The sequence below is a fragment of the Setaria viridis genome, chromosome 5 (genome assembly GCF_005286985.2).
Source record: "Setaria viridis chromosome 5, Setaria_viridis_v4.0, whole genome shotgun sequence".
NCBI lineage: Eukaryota > Viridiplantae > Streptophyta > Magnoliopsida > Poales > Poaceae > Setaria > Setaria viridis.
Window position 1 is genome coordinate 15693875 of NC_048267.2, and position 19765 is coordinate 15713639.

Below are 19765 nucleotides of genomic sequence, written 5' to 3' on the forward strand. Positions count from 1 at the left end.
GGTGCCAATAGCAACCGGGACAAAAGCCCCCCCTATCCCAGTTGCAAACTGCAACCGGGATAAAAGGATAGTTTTCGACTCCCGCCGGGATGTACCCTTTTATCCCGGTTACGCCGGTTGGTGGTGGCACCCGGGATAAAAGGGTAGGCTCCCAGTCCCGCTTGGTGAACGTACCCTTTTGTCCTGGGTCCCATCACCAACCGGGATAAAAGGCCCCCCCTTTTATCCCGGTTGGTAATGGGACCCGGGACAAAAAGTCTTTTAGTCCCGGGTGCCATTACGAACCGGGATAAAAGGGGGGATAAAAGGCACTGTAGCCTCTTCTACCCCCCATGCCAGTTACACTTAGCCAAAATTTCACCAAGATCTCGCGCTCTGCTCTGTCGCCGCCCGTCCGCCTCCCTCGCCGGCCGCCGCCGTCGTCGTCCCTCATTGCCCCGGCCATTGTCGTCCCGCTGCCCGACCGCCTCGCCCGCGCCCAGCAGCCTCCTCCTCCATCGCCCCAGCCCGCCTCGATCCTCCTCCGTCGTGCCCCGGCCCCTTGACCTTGTCGCCGCCGACCACCTCCATCGCGGGGCCTCGTCGCCGCCTCCGCCCTTGTCGCCGCCTCGTCGCCCCTCGTCGCCGGCCGCCTCTGCCCGGCGTTTGCTTCGCTCCGTCCCCGCCTCCGCCATCCCGCCGCCCCGGCCGCCGCCATCCCAACCTAGGCACCGTCGACCGCGCGAGGTCCGCCGGCACGTCGCCGGGAACGAATTAGTAGTAATTAGTTAGAAAATCAAATTAGTAGGAATTAGTAGTAATTAGTAGTAATTTGCAAGAAATTCCAATAAATATATATAAATTAGTAGAAATTTGGTAGAAATTCGTACAAAGTACTACTAATTTGTTGAAATTTGTAATAAATATTCCGGACTTTGTGGGATACATATTATTGTAAAATTAGTAGGAATTAGTAGTAATTTGCTAGAAATTCCAATAAATATGTATAAATTAGTAGAAATTTGGTAGAAATTCGTACAAAGTACTAGTAATTTGTTGAAATTTGTATAAACATTCCGGACTTTGTGGGATTCATGTTGTTGTAAAATTAGTAGGAATTAGTAGCAATTTGCTAGAAATTCCAATAAATATGTATAAATTAGTAGAAATTTGGTAGAAATTCGTACAAAGTACTACTAGTTTGTTGAAATTTGTATAAACATTCCAGACTTTGTGGGATTCATGTTATTTTATGATTTCATGTATATACTCTTATGTACATATAACTAAGGCGATTTCTATGACTGTCATGTATGATTCCATGTATGTTTCAATCAATAGTTGAAATGGCAGATGACGAGACCGCAAGGTATCTCATGGAGCAGATAATCGTTGGTGATGGTAGTGGCGACAACCTTCCACTATCGTACACCGATGAAGAGGGCACCCAGGCGGACATGTTCCTCAACATGTCCGCCGATGGGAATGAAGAGCATGAGCCCAAGAAACACCTTGCCGTGGTGGAAGGTTCCGGCGAGGTATATATAACGAATCTTGTATTATTTCACACCACCATTACTACTACATACTAATTAACGAATCTTGAACTGTTAGCCCTCTGGATCGACGCAAGGGCAGAAGACCCGAGGTCGTACAAAGGTGATGGAAGGGAGGCTTGTCATCACGGAAGTGACAGAAGAGGGCAGGCCAGTTGCTCCCAAGAAAGTAGCAAAGAAGTACGTGAGTCAGATCGGGGCAATCGTCCGGGACAACGTGCCTATCAGCATCAGAGAATGGAAGGGCAGAAGCACTAATCCATACGCCCTCCCGGAGATAGAAAAGAATATGCTGTGGGAAGACCTCAAGAGACATTTCACATTCCCCAAAGTATATTTTGAAAAGGATGTGAAAGCGTGGACGCTGAAGAAGATGGCTACACAATTCCAGACATTCAAGAAGATGCTGGATGCCCACTACATTAAGAAGGGCCGAACTCCAGACTTCAACGCGTGGCCAAAGTTGAGGGACCACTGGGAGGCATTTGTTGAATATAAGAGGAGTGAAGACAGTGTGAAAAAGATCCTGACCAACACTACAAATGCTAGTCAGAAGGGCTACCATCATCATCTGGCGCGAGGTGGTTATGGCACAGCAATTCCAAAATGGAGGAAGATGGAACAAGATCTGATCGAACGGGGAATCGTACCTACAACTATTGAATGGCCTGAATGATCAAAAAATTGATATTACGTTCATGGAGGCTCCCTGAGCCAAGAGGATGGTACGTTGATTTTCAATGACACAATACGTGAGAAGGCCGAACGTCTTATGAAGAACATTGAAGATTCTAAGGCTAGGAGGTTGAAGGTGGATCGAGAGAATGATGAGCTCACATTGGCCCTCGGTAATCCCGAGCACCCAGGACGTTGCCGAGGGTTCGCGGTCATTCCGTGGAAGTTTGCTTTCCGAGGCAACAGCGCATCGTACAGAAGCCGCAAGTGAAGAAAGGAACAGACCGAGGAGAGCTGACGGCAGATGCTAGAATCCAAAGTGCAGGCACAAGAACAAAGAATGTTGGAGGAAATCAATCGTGGAGTGGCCCACGCAGTTGCGGAGTTGGCCCAATCTGGAGCATTGCCGAATCCAAACTACGCCCACCCTTCTCAACGCCTCTTGAGCAGTTGTGCTTCTACAGGGGTCCCCGATGCGCAGACGCCCAGGTTACCCGTGGAGGAGCAACGGTTCCCCGTGGATGCCATCACGCAACGCACCACATGTGAGCTGCATGCACCGGTCGGCAACCTCACTATTAAGATATACTTATACATAATATTTATGCAATCTTATCAATTGATCCACGCCTCGTGATCGAAGTTTAATAACATGTTTACTTCTGCTATATGTACAGGTAGCGTACGGGAGTGCGTTAGCAACCCTGGCGGGGCAGAGCAGTCATGGCATGGAGATTCCACCTGGCTACGCCAGCGTCCGCTTAGAGTAAATTGTTGATAGCCAATATGAAGGCCTAGAGCTCGACCTCCCGGGAGGCGACGGGGAAAAGACACTGGCAGATGCGCTTCATGGGATCATTCTATGGCGAAAACGCTACATCATTATTCCCGGCACGGAGCCATCTCCTCAGAGCTCAAGACCGCTCCTCGTAGATCCCCAGCAGCGACCTTCTCCTCTTAGCTCAAGACCGTCATCTCCTGCACAACCTGCTCTAGGACCGTCGCTTCCTGCTATATCAAGGTCTCCATCTCGACCACATCCTGGTGGTGGGAGCGATGACGACAATAACAACACCCCCTCCCCGATCACCATCGCCGGCACCAAGAGCCGCCCCCATGAAGGAACCTGCAGCACCACTAAAGAAGTCACGAGCACCGCCTCCCAAGCAAAGACAGAGAAAGAAGAAAACAAAGGAGCCTGAAGTGACTCATAAGGAACGCTAGGAGGCAATGACTCATGTGGAACAGTGGGCAGAAATCCAATGAGAGGCCAGTGAGTGGTTCAAAAAACAAGCCGAAGAAAAAAAAGCAAGGGAGATGGAGCCACCGCTAGTAAATCGAAGAGATTTAAACTTTTTTATCAAGATGGAAGAAGGAGCCAAGAAAAGGATACCACTCTTATCAAACTATGAACGGGCTTTAGTAAAGGCTAGTGAAAAGGACAAAAGGAAAGGAAAGTCATCTTCCAGTGGTGCTGTCCCCGACCTTAGCCATTTATCAAAAAAAGACGCTCAAAGGGTAGAAACAATGCCCTTGGATCAACAAGCACAAGTATTGAAATTCATGCAAGAAAAAGGTCTGGGACTTGATGAATGCTTAGGGCAAGTTGAGACGTTAACTGCACCACCCCTAAGCCGAGATGGCCTTATGAGCTAGGCAAACCTCTTGTAAGGCCCAATCTGGTACGGAAGCTATCAACAAAGATGTACGCATTCCATCAATGGTACATGATGGCATCTGCCGACTCGAGGGAGATGCTCGGTCTGAAGGTAAAATCGATAGATTTTTACGGCGAAGGCGAGAAAGTGCTGTGGCTAGACTTCAAGGATATATACGAAGTGTACCATCATGATGCCCTGGACGTCTCTCTGATCAGCGCTTGGGTTCTGCAAGTGTCCGTTTATCTCTACATGTAAATTTTGGCGTGCGTCACCGTACTAACTTCGTCTTCCATTTTATGTAGGATGCTAATTTAGACGTGTCGACGAGAGGCATACCTACATATAGGCTTCATGGATCCATCTGTAATTAACCAAAAACAGATACAATTAGCGCCGGAACAAACCTTGGTGGAAGTATACAATTTCCTAGACAAACAAACATTCAAGGATTTCATACTACTTCCATACAACTTCAAGTAAGTGTGTGTATACCGTCTACTTTCGTTGTCTTTTTCTTATCTCTACATGTTAGTTAGCTCTGATATGCATGAACATTTTACGTACGCAGCTTCCACTGGATCCTTATTATAATTGAGCCTGAAAGAAGCCACGTCACTGTCTTCGATTCGTTGAGGAAAGATCCGGTGGAGTACCAAGACATGCTAGGCTTGTAATAATTCTGGACCTTTATCTCTATGCAAAAGTTTGTTTCCTAAATTTTGTCCCTGTTACACTATATCATTCATTATTCTAATCTGCAGCGCATGGAAACAATTCATAAGGACACACAAAGGTCCATTCAAAGAAAAACTTACATGGAACACAGACTTCCCGGTACGTATGAAGTCTGCACATTTATTACATTGTATAACACGAATATTTCATAACTTATTTTTTTCCGCACTTCAGTGCTTAAGACATGAACCCGGGAATAATCTATATGGCTACTACATCTATGAGCACATGTACAGTTTTATGGGATCCAAGGGACTAAAGATGACGCCGCACAACTTTAAAGTACGTAAAATAAAACTATTACTAGTTAATTATTTTCTAGCTCCTTATATTTATTTGTTCGTGTAACATTCATAAATTTTCAAATTATAGATGTTAAATATTCAATAAGGACTCTTGAAGGAAGAAAGAGTAGCGGCAATATGTGAAGATCTCATTGGATTCCTAATGGACGGGGTGGTAAATCCAAAAGGAGAATTTTATTACGATGGACGACAATTAGACGCTCCGATCAGCAACACCTCGATGGGAAGATTGTAGATATATACTTTGATTTATTTGTATATATAATAGGCGCTAATTATGATCGATTTTTACTAGTTGAATTGTGTATATGAATTGTGTATATATATAGTAATTGTATAATTACAAATTTCATTCGTTTAAATACTAGTTGATTTCATTCTAAAAAAATCTCAACTACTAAAGGTTAACAAAAGGACCGCAGTACTACGTGCGTGATGCATGCATGAAAATTTCAGGCGACAGGCAGGGTGCCATGCAGGGCACCATTTAGCTCCGGTTGGGAAATCCAACCAGGACTAAAGGGTAACCCTAAAGAGCACCCTTTACTCCCGGTTGCTTTTACCAACCGGGAGTAAAGGGCCTGTCCCGCGCCTGACGTGGCAGGCCCTTTAGTCCCGATTGGTGACACCAACCGGAAAAGGGTAACCTTTACTCCCGGTTGAAAGACCCGCGGTTGAAAGACCCGGGACTAAAGACCCCCCACTTTTATCCCGACTTTTATCCCGATTGGTTTATCTGGATGAATTTTCGGGAGATATGCACCCTACCATCCGGGATTAAAGGCCAATTCTCTACTAGTGTCTACCAAATTCCTTTGTTTCTAGAGAATAAAAATTCCCATAAACTCCTATGAAAAATTCTTGGATGCAAAGAATGCTTAATTATATCTACGGGTACCAACCATGTCTGTAACAAGATCGGTGCAGCCTGATGAGCCTGAAAATTAACGCAAGCTGATACACCACAGGGCAAGGATATTACTATTAGTATGTAATAACTGTGAACTACAAGTAATTACATATACACTTTCACCATCTCCCCAAACCCACACGCAGATGCAAGGTTACATACGAAAACAAAACCGTCAAAACCAAAGAATCGGTCAGTTGCTCATGACGGAAGGGTATAGGGTATAGCCGTACATCTCATCATGCATTCATCCTCACATAATGACGCTGCAAGAATCTGTCATCCTCCAATAGTTACCACATTAGGATTCATTTCTATATTCTGCTACCTTTTTTACACGCCCAAAAACTTTAGCAGGTCATGTTGATGATAGTGCGGCCAATCCAATTTGGCCATCTTCTTCGGCAATTGATCCATGGTGTGCAGCAGAGCTCCTATTTCGAGCTGCAAGTAAAAGAAGCAATGTGTGTTAATGTGGGATATTGTAAAACTTCAAATCAGCATTGATCATTCAATATCTTAACACTGCATTTGAAGCTTCAATCTACATGGAAATAAACATGCAAGTCACAAGATTATCAGCGGAAACAAAAACCCCTAGTCCTCGTACTACTGCCACCCCATTTTACATGTCCTAGAACGACTCAAACAAATTTTAAGCTTTAAAAACAATATACGGAAGCAATTAGACTTGTAAGAGTTAACTATGTGTCAGACATTGTATCAACGCCCAAAGTTGGCCGAAGGGAACAGATTTTAGTTTGACACGAAAACAACCATCTTTATGGCGAGCAACAGATTAAACTCAATAGAAGCTACGAAAAATAAATCTAGTGTGTGGAAGAAGGTAACCATGTGCATTTAGACCCAGCTTTCATGGACCTGATGGTACAATACACAATAATGAAAATAAAAGGGCAAAAAGAGAGGCAGTTTGCTCACTTGTAACATTAGTAATCACATTAGTTGTTTTCTGAGCAGCAAGAGCTCTTAATTTGTTCCCTGTAGCCAGCAGAAGTAAGCTTCGCATATGTTGCTTTTGCTCTTTAGGACTAGCAGTTTTACTCAACGAGTCATCAAACGCTAGCAAATCTTCCTGCTTGATGTGTGGGAGGGAAAGAAGAACCTACAAGTGAAGCACTTCAAATTTAGTCCATGTGCACATAACTGACCAGGTCAAAGAATTATGTCTAAGATTTGCATCCTACTGCTAAAATAGCAATCAGTGGAGGTTGTGCTTGTCAATTATCTCTATTGACTCTGGTAATGATATTTCATATAACGAAGCGGAAACTTTGCCCAAGCATTTGTTCACTTGCATACTTATAGTCCTTGAAACTTCAGTATCAACATGTGGTGAGTAGCTAAAACATGGCCCTTTTACATATGAAAAATCTACCAATATTAACTATTTCTAAAAAAACATAAAGAAACTAGCAAAAGTTAAAATGGTGATGATCATTATGATTATGATGAAACAACAATGACAAAAATGATAACACTATCCAAAGTTAATGAAAAATTGATATGTAGACAAAAAAGTGGATCACTAATAGGCCTAGAGATTATTGCAACAAGTGCTACAAATAATGTGGTCATGAATGAACCACATACTAGAGTCAAACTTGCTCGTGTGTGCAACTTGAGATTTGGAGCAACAAACCACAGCTATTAGCCTATTATAGAGTCCGATGCATGAAAGACCAAAGTTAAATATTAGCATGCTACGAAGTTATGAAAAAAAATATCAGCAATCATTTGGTAACAAGTGCAAATAAATAAGGAATAGTACATTACCACTTAGGCAATGATACAAAAATCTAAAACAGTACATAACATTGAAGATATAAATATTCATGTAAAAGAGAAACAGTTCAAAATAACACACCAAAAACAAAATTAACATGATACACATCATTGAATGTATCAATGTCCTTAGGCTTTATTCAAAAAAATCAATGTCCATAGAAAGTACTACACCAACATGTGGCATAGTTATTTCTAACTTTAAACTAGAAGAAATTATTTATAGCAATCAAAATTGACATGAACATATTTTCCTGAATAGCATAAAACTTCAGAGCAAGTATATTATCATATCATATCAACTATACCCATAAAATTACCTGCCTAGGTGCAGGATCTCTATCAGACAGATAGACATATATCTCCCGACAAAGCCCAACAAGTTCAGCGCTCATGACTGAATTTGATTCAACAGATAAACCCTGTATTATAGAAGAAAATAAATCCTTTGCAACAAACTGCCTCAACTCAGCCTGGTTTGAAGCAACAGCGAGGTGAATAAGTGCACCACAAAAGGGGATAACTTTAGTCACAGCATCACTATCTGTCCAACTGAACACTTCAACTGATATCCTCAATGCAGGAAGGGCTGTGCCAACATGAAGCATAAGAAATCTGTGAAAGAAAAAAAAAACAGTCTTCATTTGTTATTTGATGAGTTCCAAGATGCTTAACTTTTTTTATCGATACTTTAGACTTCATGCGAACAAACTTGTAGTCCCTCCGTCCCAAATTGTAGATCGTTTTGGCTTTTCTAGATACATATCTTTTACTATGCATCTACATATAGGTTATGTCTAGATACATAGCAAAACATATGTATCTAAAAAAGCCAAAACGACTTACAATTTGAAACGGAGGAAGTAAAATGTAATCACAGTTAAGGTTAAGGCTATCAAAATACATATGAAAACAACAGCACTAGATTTGTCCTCAACAGTCTTTTGCAATGTTAATCATACACCATCTGCTGTATTAAAATAATTGATGTTTTAGAACTCCATGGACCAAAGTCCACAATTTGCATATTTCTTCCCAAACTGTCCAAGCCTCATTTTAATGGCACTCTATTTCTTTTAGTAACTGCTACGAGGTGCAGGTATAAGGTTGCAGCTATAATATGCAGATACAGCAAAGAAAGCAAGGTAAATAAATGGGTCAGAGTAATCAATTTATCAGACACCAGTTCTTGTAAAAAGAACTATAAAACATCAAACACGTTAAAACGGAAATTCTTCAAATACAATGTTATCTAAATCACTTAAGGTGCTAGAAATTTTTGTGTTACCCAGTGAGAGAACTTGAAGCAAAAGACTCCAGATTCTTTAAAGAATCCATCCGGTTGGAAGGTCCAAGTTGTTCCAAGGATGGAAGTCCACTATTCAAGCCTGGTGATGCTAAAGCCCAAAGCACAGAACACACTTCGCGAGTCAAGTCACGTAGCAACTTCTCTTCCATGACCTCTACCTTCAGTTCTGACCCAGAAAGATTACCAATGTTGTCTGGAACCTTAGCCCGGCCCTCATGAAGAAGACTGGACCATGAATAGTGAAGAGCTTGCTGACAGTGAACAACTAATGGCTGCAAAAGGTTCACTAGCCACACTTGCCATAGATCAGCAGGGCAATGTTTAACAAATGGAATAATAACAAGGTGGATAAGTTGGCGCAAATGCCGAAACTCCATAACTTGCACATTCTCCATAAGAGCAAGGGTGACGGAGGAAGCCTCTGCACATCGAAAGAATGCTTCCCCAAGAGTAGCTGCCAATCCTAAAACATTGTACCTGTGGCATGACATTATTTACTTGTGTCAAAAAATATTACAACAAACAGGAGAGATTGTATCTTAACAATTGTGAACTGCAGTATACGATTGTTTCTGGTCATTGAAGTGTCGATTAAGTACATTTATACACTTGCAGGGAGTATAAGAATATCTCAAATTGACCAAGGGTTCAGATATTTATATGACATGAATAGTGTAGAACAAGGTTATGTTTGGTTTGAACCGCAAATTGCCCCACCAAAACTTTGCCGCCACCAAAACCAGGGAAAAATCAGGTGAAAGAAGGTCGTTTGGATTATAGCCACATCATGTACCAAGTATTTGGTAAAATTGGTACTGCAGCATTTGATTTAGAAACAAGTTCTGCTTCCAAAATTTTGTCAACTTACTCTTTCCATTGTTACTATAAAACCTTTTCCGCCTCTACCGAGTTTGTGCTTCAGTAGCTTGTTAGTTGTTTGAATAATCAGTTATACTAATCTTGTTTATGCTGTAGCTTAACCAAATATAGTATGATGTGTGGCATGGACCTTCTGTTGTGTTACTCAACCAAGACCGTGCAGTAGAGTAGATTGATGGGAATGAATCTGACATGAAGGATTCCACAGTAACACTTGATGAAGGTTTTTGCCACAATGAGCTTTTGCCCACAAATTTGCTGCAAAAGGATGGATCATTACCAACAAGGGGTGTTCATCAGTGCTGCGACGGTTTTGGTCCAAATTGTTCGATAGTTGCAGCTGCTTAATTTCCTTCACTGCCTGCTAGATTCATTCACAAATTTTATCTAGAAGGTTTGGTGGAAACTGTATTGCTCAGCCCTATTACCAACTATGCAAGGGTGATGCTGAGTTAGTAAATATACAGATAATAGTCAAATAGTTGGGGCGCTAACAATATCTCGCGAGACTAGTGAGGCTCCCAACCAAACACAATCAGATCCCACTCTAATCACAGATCACCCATGTTGCTGCTAATGTTGTTAGACTAACAATAAAAAGAAAATTTTCCATGGCTTGGTTCCATTTTCGGCACAAGTATTCTCCAGTGACAATATCAGTTCATAATTCTTACCCGCTGTCTCGGATCCCGCGCAACCAGTTTTTTATGTTATTTTCCTTAGATTCTCCATCTCTTTGAACATCCAGCAATCCATCAGCAGGAGCAACCTGGCCTTTGGTAAGTTTACCTGTCTCTCCTAGAAGGCTAGCCTGCTCCGCAACAGTCATGCTTTTTGCTGCTTTGATTTCCCCCGTCTGAGACTGAGCAAACGGCTCAGCCCAAAGGGCATGTATGCATCGCAGCAGCTGAAAATTGAAAATCAGATTAATAAAGGGCAGCTAAAACGCTAGTTATTTATCAGCTTAGCCAGTGCAGAACAAGTAACAACATAATGATTATAACAGGATTCAGTAATATCATATAACTTCCATTCTTGTAGTTCTTATTAGTATTATCTCAACTGACAATCAAGAACTGCCAAACATACCCTTAAGAGAGGGGGCAGAATCCATGCTAGATGTGAAGACATTGGATGCAGATAGCCAGGTGCTGCTGTTGTGGTGGGTGCTTGTGGAGTTGCGGTAGACTTTTTGGTTCCACTCCTCTTCAGGGCCTTTTCAAAGAATGTAACTGTGTGATAAATTGACCACATAAATTGGCTATCAGCAAACATGTTTGTCAAACCGGTAGGGTCAGATAAGTATGCAGTTTGCCATTCCACTTGAGTCCACAGTTTGTTTAGAGGTTCAAGTAACCAGGCAAGGACTTCCTGTTGCTGTTGAATCCTATGGAAACAAACAAAAATACAAATTATAATAGAAGAACACCAAAAATACTTGTTGAAGGCTGTAGGCATAAATTCTAAAAGGTTTAGTGGCCAAATACCCAGCAGAGGATGCCATCACAAGAAACGCTTCACATAGATGATTATGTTCACCACGTAGTAAGCGACCCTCTCCTTGAAGGTAAGCCATGGTATCAGCAATGTTCTGTGCCATTTGAAAGGCATTTTAAGCAACCAAATGACCATATAAACAATGGTGAAAGAAACATCAAAGCATGATGCATGGAAAATTAGAACCAGCCCTAAAACATAGCTGCATTCTGATTTATTCAGATCCTTTTCAACTCAAGAATGCAAGTTGCCACACCCAGTAACCAAAGTTTATTATTTATGCTTTTCTTGCCTTGTTTCATAAATCAATAGCCATAATTTGTAGTTCAAAGGGAATGGTAATTGGATATGACTAGAAGATTCAATGTAACATGACCTGCATGTATTTACTATTTAGAATTCTTTACAAGGCCACAAAGCAATTACAAGGGTAGCAAACTCTGGCAAGGTACCAAATCACAAACCCCAGCCATGTATATCGAAAAATTCTGAACTTTAAATTTAAAATATGAACTGAGATTCCAGATAAGACGGGTCCAATAATGGTCATTCCAGGCATGTTTAAATCCACAGTTTTATTTTACCACAGAATAAAAGAAACAACAAATGATTAAAGTGGCAATCAATTATGAGCTGAGCCTGACCTTCATGTGAGGCAGAAGTGCTTTATCAGCAGCTCTAGATATACGAATGAATGATGAGCATATCTGTAACCTTGCTAAGCGAGAATTGTTTGATGGATCCTGCCAAGACAACCATACAGTAAATGGTAGAAATGACAAGTGTAAACACAAACTTGTATAATATGGCAACCAAATAATTCAAATTCAGCGAACAGAATATTAAAAAAAACAGCATGGAATAATTGTGTATACAAAGATATGCCCAGCTCAAATTGACATCAGTTTTTCATTTCTGCAACTGTTACCAATGCTCATTTTGAGCTCTAGGGAACTGATGAACACAGGTGAATGTAGTGCTGCTAGATTACCTCCACAGCTGCCCCTTCTTTACAACTTTTTGCAAAGAATGCTACATGGTTCACGGTACAAAATGGTATTTGCCATACTTGCTATAGTGGAGACCATACTCTAACTACTGCCACTACTACAGCCTATGTCATTCAACCAACTAGAGAACAAGTTGCAGCATGGCTGCGCATACCTACTACTGCCTGCAGCCATCGCACATGATTGGCATGGCAGGATCCTTCGATAGGCATTCATTCACAAAAGAAACTAACAATTACGAGACTTACACAACAACATCCTTTATCCAAAAAAAACAGCAACATCACTGGAATTGATTGGTTGAACTGATATGAATCCCCAGCCTTACTACTTCACACAGAATCACAGTACTATGGTATTTACTGAAGTAAAAAGATAGATGTACCTGAAATGTGATGGGGAGAGACGTCAACAGTTCAAAAAGCTTATTAACAACACTGGCAACTGCATCTGGATAATGTCTCAAGAAAGGACCCAAAGCATCCAAATAATGACCATGAATAACCGCAAGGTTAGGTTCCGTCCACTTTAAAGAAAGAAGCTGCTGAAGTAAGCCTGGTGAAAAGCACAAGGGAACTTAGCACACTGTAGACCACAGTAGTTAGTCCAAAATAAAGTTAGGTTGAGTGAAACCTTCAAAAATCTTGTGCAGTTGGGATTTCATCTCCAAATCAGTCTTTCCACAATCAACTGAGCCATCAAATATAGCACTGACAACTGCTTCAAGTCCCAGTTGAGCCCCTTCCATAGCATCAAGATACTGGAATAAAAAATTTAATGTGCAGAGGTTAACCTTCTTTGACCAAAAGTCCAAAATGGAAAGAGAAATCATTAAGTTGATGTGTTAAACATATGCAGCTAATCCAACCTGGGGGGATTTAGTTGCTTGATTAGCATCTCCAAAAACAATATTTATTCTCTGAACGATGCTTGCCGCAGCAATCACAGGTCTTTGCGAAGCAATGACTTTAATTAGATCCAACTGCAGGAAGAATTAAAAAATAGTTGTTAAGTAGTAAATGCATAAAGACACAGTTGACTGTGTTGTGAACAAAAAGAGGCCATCATTGGTCCTAAAAAGGTACTGTAAATAGCCTTCTATATACATACCCTCCCAACTGTTTACTACACAAAAAGTTTCACCGCTATGATAGATCACACAATCAAAACTTGCAAGAAAGGAGAACACAGTAGGCAACTGCATGCTGTACATATCAAGGTAAAGAATCACCAATTCAAGGAAAAAGAAATGTACTATAAATAACTAGCCATGCTCCTATTCTTGCTTAGCTTTGCATCATGAAACCAAACTCCAAGACCAACGGAGACTGGGGATGGCAGGATATATTGATGGACAAGGGCAACCACAAATAACCTTCAAACATAAACAAGGATCAAGGGCAACTGCTGCGTATAGAAGTCAAGAGGAAACAAGACATACCAATTTGGTGCGGTAGTTGCAGAAGTCACTTTTCCCCTCAAGTTCTTCGCTCCATAGTTCTAACAACCCGGAAGATGCACTTCCACTGTTCTTGAGCATTCTTTTGAAAGAAACATCCAATATTGTACTGTATATTTCATCAGTAACAAATACTGATACCCCTTTCTTCTCCTTTTCTGTTGATAAGTCACCAGTGGATGCAGAATTACCAGCAGCAAAGTTGTCACCAGAAACACGCGCAACAGACTTAGCTTTCGATGGTTCTCTCAATACCACCTACGCAAAGTTTGGGTTAACTGTCTCAAGTTACGAAATTATATGGCACGCATTTCAACTATGCAAACAAAGATTAGGAGATTACCAGCCAAAATAATAAAGACTGGAAATGAAGCGCGATTTTGTAATGTTTGTAATACTCCAACATCTGCAAGGAATAGTAAAAGGTAAGGGACCAAATTCTAACACATGGAAATCATCACATTAGCGAAATTTTAGGACTAGCATGAATTTCGATAAGCATATCCAACAGTCATGTAGTTACACAGGCTATCGGGCATTGCCCACAGGCAATAGATATATGACATCACCTTATTAGTGACCACTACACGTACTGACGAGCCAGGGAACAAACATTCAGTGATAAAAGGACTTCTCTGGGGTGCTGATATAACCAACCAGAAAGTTTTATTCGTTTTAATTTTATATTTTCAAGAGTTAACGTCTCAATGATAAAAGAGTTACACACAAATACAGCTGTCCTGGTGGCTAGATATTAAGCATGCGTCAGGGAGTGGGTTGAATCCTACATTCCTACGTCAGCTGCACTTATTTTGCATTCCAAATAAAAAATGGCAAAAAAAAAAAAGGATGGCACATGTGGAATTCAAGCACAACACCACAATGAGTACACGACCACATAGAGTATATGATATTGCAACTACAGCAGAAGCACTTTCTTGTCAAACTCAGTTTTGTGGGCTATATTCTCAAGTTTTAATTGTGAAATTAACATCAAACCAAAAAAAGGTAGTCTTTCACAACATTTCAACAAACCCAGAGATATTTATTTTGAATCCCTTGATGCCAACTAGCCCTAGAACAAATTAGAAGGGAAGATGCTGTCCAGCAGTACAAGCAATTATTTACTCTTCAAAAAGTATGAGAAGTGTATTTGGAAATGCTCACTTGTTGCAAGAACTGAAAAGTTCTAGCTCCATCAGCTAGTATGCATTGCATGTTAGAAGACCCTAGAGCAACCATTGTCTCACAAACACATGTTGCAAACTCATACTCGCTTTCATCAATAGAACTAGGCTGCATGCCAGGTCTGGTCAAAAATTGTTGTGAAATGTTCATCAACACCTGGAAAATGTTGCACATTGCAGCATCATACTCAGAAACTGCAACATCCACAGGTCTTTTTCTGTGACAGAGCACCACACAAACCAAGAACATATCAGAAAACGGAAAGACTACCAGTGAAATGAACTTTTAGTTAAAAAGTACATAAAGTCCCTCTGTACCTCTGACATATTACTTTAAAAAACTCGCAAGCATGGAGGCGAAAATCACTGTAAGAAAGCAAGGATCCACATCTGCAAAACAAACAAAATAACTAATGAGACAAGTGAGAGAATCCCATCAAAAACTTGGCATACCATATACTCCAGTAAACATACCCATGAATTAAACCATATTTGGCTAGATCTGTCACAGGAGCCCATTCAGCATATGCATTGACAGCATTTAGAACCGCTGTCACTGTCCCTGCATGTTGTTTAGCCAAGTTCATTTGCTGCTTCGAGTGCTCACTTAAAGCAGCAACAAAATGTTTCTCAAGTAGCTACAAGATAAGACATACACGATGCTCACGTTAGTATGTTTTGGAATATCATGAAACCAGACAAACCAATGTGTCTTTTGGGCACAGTAAAGGCGTAAAGGCAAACTTACGGAATACAACAGTGGCAGAATTTGTGGCAGTGACTCAGTAAGGCCGCGTAACAGAGATCTCCGTCTATCACCTATTGATGAAAACAGATACTTTAACAGTAAGAACATAACTTCATAGAAGAGAAAAGGTTTTCTGCTCTAGTAATTTTATGGTTTAAACTTGGAATTATTGCAGTTTCAAGTAAGTCCTGGAAATAGATAAGAAATTAAAACAAAAGGATAGTTACCCTCCAAATCTTCATTATGAACAGTGATATCCTCTGGAAGCCACCTTAGAATCATGGCAACTAACTCAGCCTAACACAAAAGGATTCCAAAATGCAATTCAACCTGTAAGATGGTAGAACAGATTTAAATCTGCAAGGCTGATAAGAAACATTACCTCGATAGGACCACAGTTAGAGAGAGAAACAATAGATGGGAGTATGGTGTTCCACAAAGCAACTCCCTCCCTTCTAACTACCTACAAAGAGAAGATATCTGCTAAGGAAAAAGATTCAAAGTACAGGTTGTTGTAACTGCCTGCGGCTAATTAGTTTCAACAGAAGCAAAAAGAATAAAGGTAAGATGATGAACCTCTGCTACTAAAGCAGCTGTCTGACTCTTCAAGGCCCACACCTCATCAGGGCCAACAACATCTGATATCAAATTAATGGTCAAATTAGCAAATTCATTCCGCTCTGAAGCACTGAGCTCCTCCCACCTCAATCTCACAAGGTGCTGAAAAGATCATTAAGAAATCATCAATTGATCCAGCAAAGAGAGTCATGGATGCCAACAAGATATAGTTCCAGCTCTATAAAAATCTGTGTGATATTTTAGTGACTACTAAAGCTAAGGGATAAGTTCAATAACGACAATTAGACCTGCGATGTTCTGTGGCGCAGAATGTTGATGTACTAAACAGCTGTGTATCCGGCAAGTAACGGTAGGAGAGATGCGCATGTTGCAGTAGATTTGTGGTCATACTAGGGTGAATCTAGTTTGAATCAACAATATATGTGATGCAGTAGGGGTGGCAACAATTGAAACATCGGTTGGGATAGTTTGGACATATCCAATAGGGGTCTCCGGAGGCAACAAAAGCATGGAGGCATCCTAAGGCATGAGTAATGTGAGAAGAGGCAAGAGTTGGCCAAACCTGACACCTGACATGGGAGGAGGCAGTAGAGAGACTTAGAGAAAGATTGGAAACTGGAATATACCAAAAGAGCAAATGTTGGGTAGGAGTGAATGGAAAACAGCAATCCACATGCCCGACCTATCACCTAGACTGCCAGTCCCAATTCATCATTATTATTACTATTACTAATACCTCTTTTTTTTTCCTTTTTACCAACTGTTAGTTTACTTATTTCCTTTTTTTTTTGCACGTGTTGGGATTCATCTTTATCCTACCCCCAACTTATTTGGGAATAAAATTGTTGTTGACTTGTTGCTACTGCTTTTGGTTTGCTCCAGTGGTCCTCTTTTATTTTTCCCTCACACTCCACTACTGAGCTGATCATTCGAAAATACTTCTTGATATTTTTTGGGTGTAATAGATCGGTGCCTATTTCCTGTTGTAACCCAGTTAGTTAGAATTAAGCCAACTCGAATTCCAGGGAGTCGACTCCATGTGTGCAAAAATTGTAATCCGAGTGATAGATGGAAGGGTAGGCTATGGTGAGATACAGTGAGCACAGCAACATAGGCAACAGCCTATGGAAGGAGTACAATACAGTGATAGCTACAGATAAAGAAAATATATTTTCCTGAAAAAACAACAGTAATCAATGTAACATGACAGTAAAGATCACATTAATCAACATAAACACCATTATCTAGTGATCAACATAACTTGACCAGCAGAGGTAATATTTGGCAAGGTAAGTAAGAAGCTATAGTTGCCAAATACGTAGCAGGATAGCAATAAAGGCATTCGCAATACACCATCAGAAATTACAATAAAAAGCTAATAAAGTATGCCATTGGAAACTATTGGGAGATATTGGAATATGTTATTTGATAACACTGAAAGTTAACAATAGCTATGCTCTTGCATATTAAAGAAATTTCCAGGACTCCAGTATATATAAGGTCATTTTGAATCTAAACTTGTCATTATACAGTTTTCAGCAAAACTGTTTGCATCTTCCTGATTTTTCATTCTCACTTTATACAAGATAACTTATCAAAAAGCAGCCAGATAAAATCAAAGCACCGTGCCATGCTCTTTTCCTCTAACAACTATATTAATCACTTGGAAAGAAAACAACATGGTGGTGTTCGACAAATTCAATACGGAAAGAGAATGGAATGCTTTGCCTCCACTAAGGAAAAAATGAATGCTAAGATGTCCACTATTTACTTGAAGCAACAGAAGTTCCTCAAATTTGTTATAGCTAATGGAGCTTTGTGAAATTGAGAATGGACCTCAACGGAAATTAGTGCACCTAAACTAACGCTGCAGCAAAGAACAACTGGAGAGTTCAAAAATTAGATGCTACTACTTGCTAAAGCAATCAGCACAATACTGATCAATAAAATCACAAGACAGAGATAAGGTTCAAGCTTCACCTGCAACATCTTGAACCCATGCAAGCGGATCTCTGATGTCTGATCCTTCCGTACCAAGAGAAATGATGTGCTTGCCAAAGCTCGGACGTCTCCGCTCTTAACCTGCAATTAGCGAGCCTTGTCAGCACACCATCCACATTGCATTTAGGAGAAATGGGGCATCATGGGATTTTTTTTATAGCAGCAGGCATGTGCACACATAATGAGAACGATCTTTTCTAGTTGGAGCGGCATTCGCCATTAGGCACTAACTCAAGTGATGAACAGCAACACAGAAATAACTAGGTAGAACCAAATGCGCACTAGTGTCACATCCACTTCAACATTTGCATATCGAACCAAAAAGCCCGTGAAACAACAGTTCATGGATTAGGCAAAAATCCAGCCACGACAAGCGGGCATCAACCAACCAAGCGCTCCGCACCGCACCGCGGTACCGCGGCGAGAGCAAACCAAAAGCAGACACGGGGGGCGAGGCCCAAAGAGGATGAGGAGGGTGACGGTCGGGGGGAACGGAGGAGCACGGACCGATTCGAGGTAGGCGAAGGCGGCGGCGCGGGCGTCTGGGGTGGAGCGCCAGTCCATCACGGCGGAGATCGCAGCCGCCGCCGAGGCAGCGGCCGCAGCGGCGGGGTCGGCCGCCATCTTCGGGCAAATACTGTTCGGCGACGGCTGTGGAAGAGCTAGGAGGACGATATTGTTGCTAGGGTTCGGGGGTGGGGCATTGGCGCGCGGTGGCGGAGCCGGCGGGGTGGCTAGGGTTTGGGAGGCGTCGCCGGGGGCGGAGATGGATTCCTCCGATGGATTGCGTGGGTTTAAGGCGGAGGGAAGTGGGGGAGTGGGTGAAGAACCGTGAGACGGGAAGAGGGAGGACTCGAGTCGAGGGGAGTAGGGGGCACGGCAAGAAAGGAAGCGCAGGCGAAAATGCGAGGAATCGGTCGGTGGTCGGTCGCGGCGGCGGCGGATGTTTATTCCTTGCTATATTTCCGTGTCTTTCTTTAGCTTTATATTTTCTTTTTCCCGCTTTATTTATGTTTAGCTTATTATCATATTATTGTTCATGCATAGTGACGGAAGCCAAAATTAAAATTACAATAATACAGTAGCAAAACACGTAGTGAACCATGCACCATGATACCACGCACGCACGACACATTTACACTAATCCCAGTGGAAGTTTTATAGAGGTTTCAATCTTATCAAATAAGGTACCACGTAAACAAAATTGATGACATGGTAAACAATTCATAAAAAGAGAGAAGGAATATGTTTCATCTAGATGAAACTTGGGTTACATTGTTTCCAAGACTTAGAAACTTGTTCCCTTAAAAAAAAGACTTAGAAACTTGTTGAAATTAGCATTGAAGGCTAGAAAGTTTCATCTCATCCAATTAAGTTCATATTAATTAAATATAATGGCTCATCTATAAAGCTATGAAATGAAACTTAGCATTGGACTCATCTATAAAGCTATGAAATGAAACTTAGCA

General features: G+C 41.3%; 1 protein-coding gene across 1 annotated transcript; it reads right to left on the reverse strand.

Moving 5' to 3' along the window:
- Positions 1–5869: 5869 nt before the first annotated feature.
- Positions 5870–19217, reverse strand: LOC117856796 (protein HASTY 1). Its single transcript, XM_034739188.2, has 22 exons — positions 18804–19217; positions 18276–18377; positions 16293–16436; positions 16099–16179; positions 15944–16013; positions 15717–15787; positions 15443–15606; positions 15287–15358; positions 14949–15186; positions 14125–14187; positions 13764–14039; positions 13191–13304; positions 12956–13082; positions 12708–12877; positions 11957–12055; positions 11303–11406; positions 10905–11202; positions 10490–10722; positions 8916–9413; positions 7948–8242; positions 6764–6947; positions 5870–6265 (listed from the first exon to the last, which is right to left on the reverse strand). Exons 1-22 carry the CDS (start codon positions 18918–18920, stop codon positions 6180–6182), a joined length of 3606 nt encoding a protein of 1201 aa, XP_034595079.1. The 5' UTR covers positions 18921–19217; the 3' UTR covers positions 5870–6179.
- Positions 19218–19765: the final 548 nt, after the last annotated feature.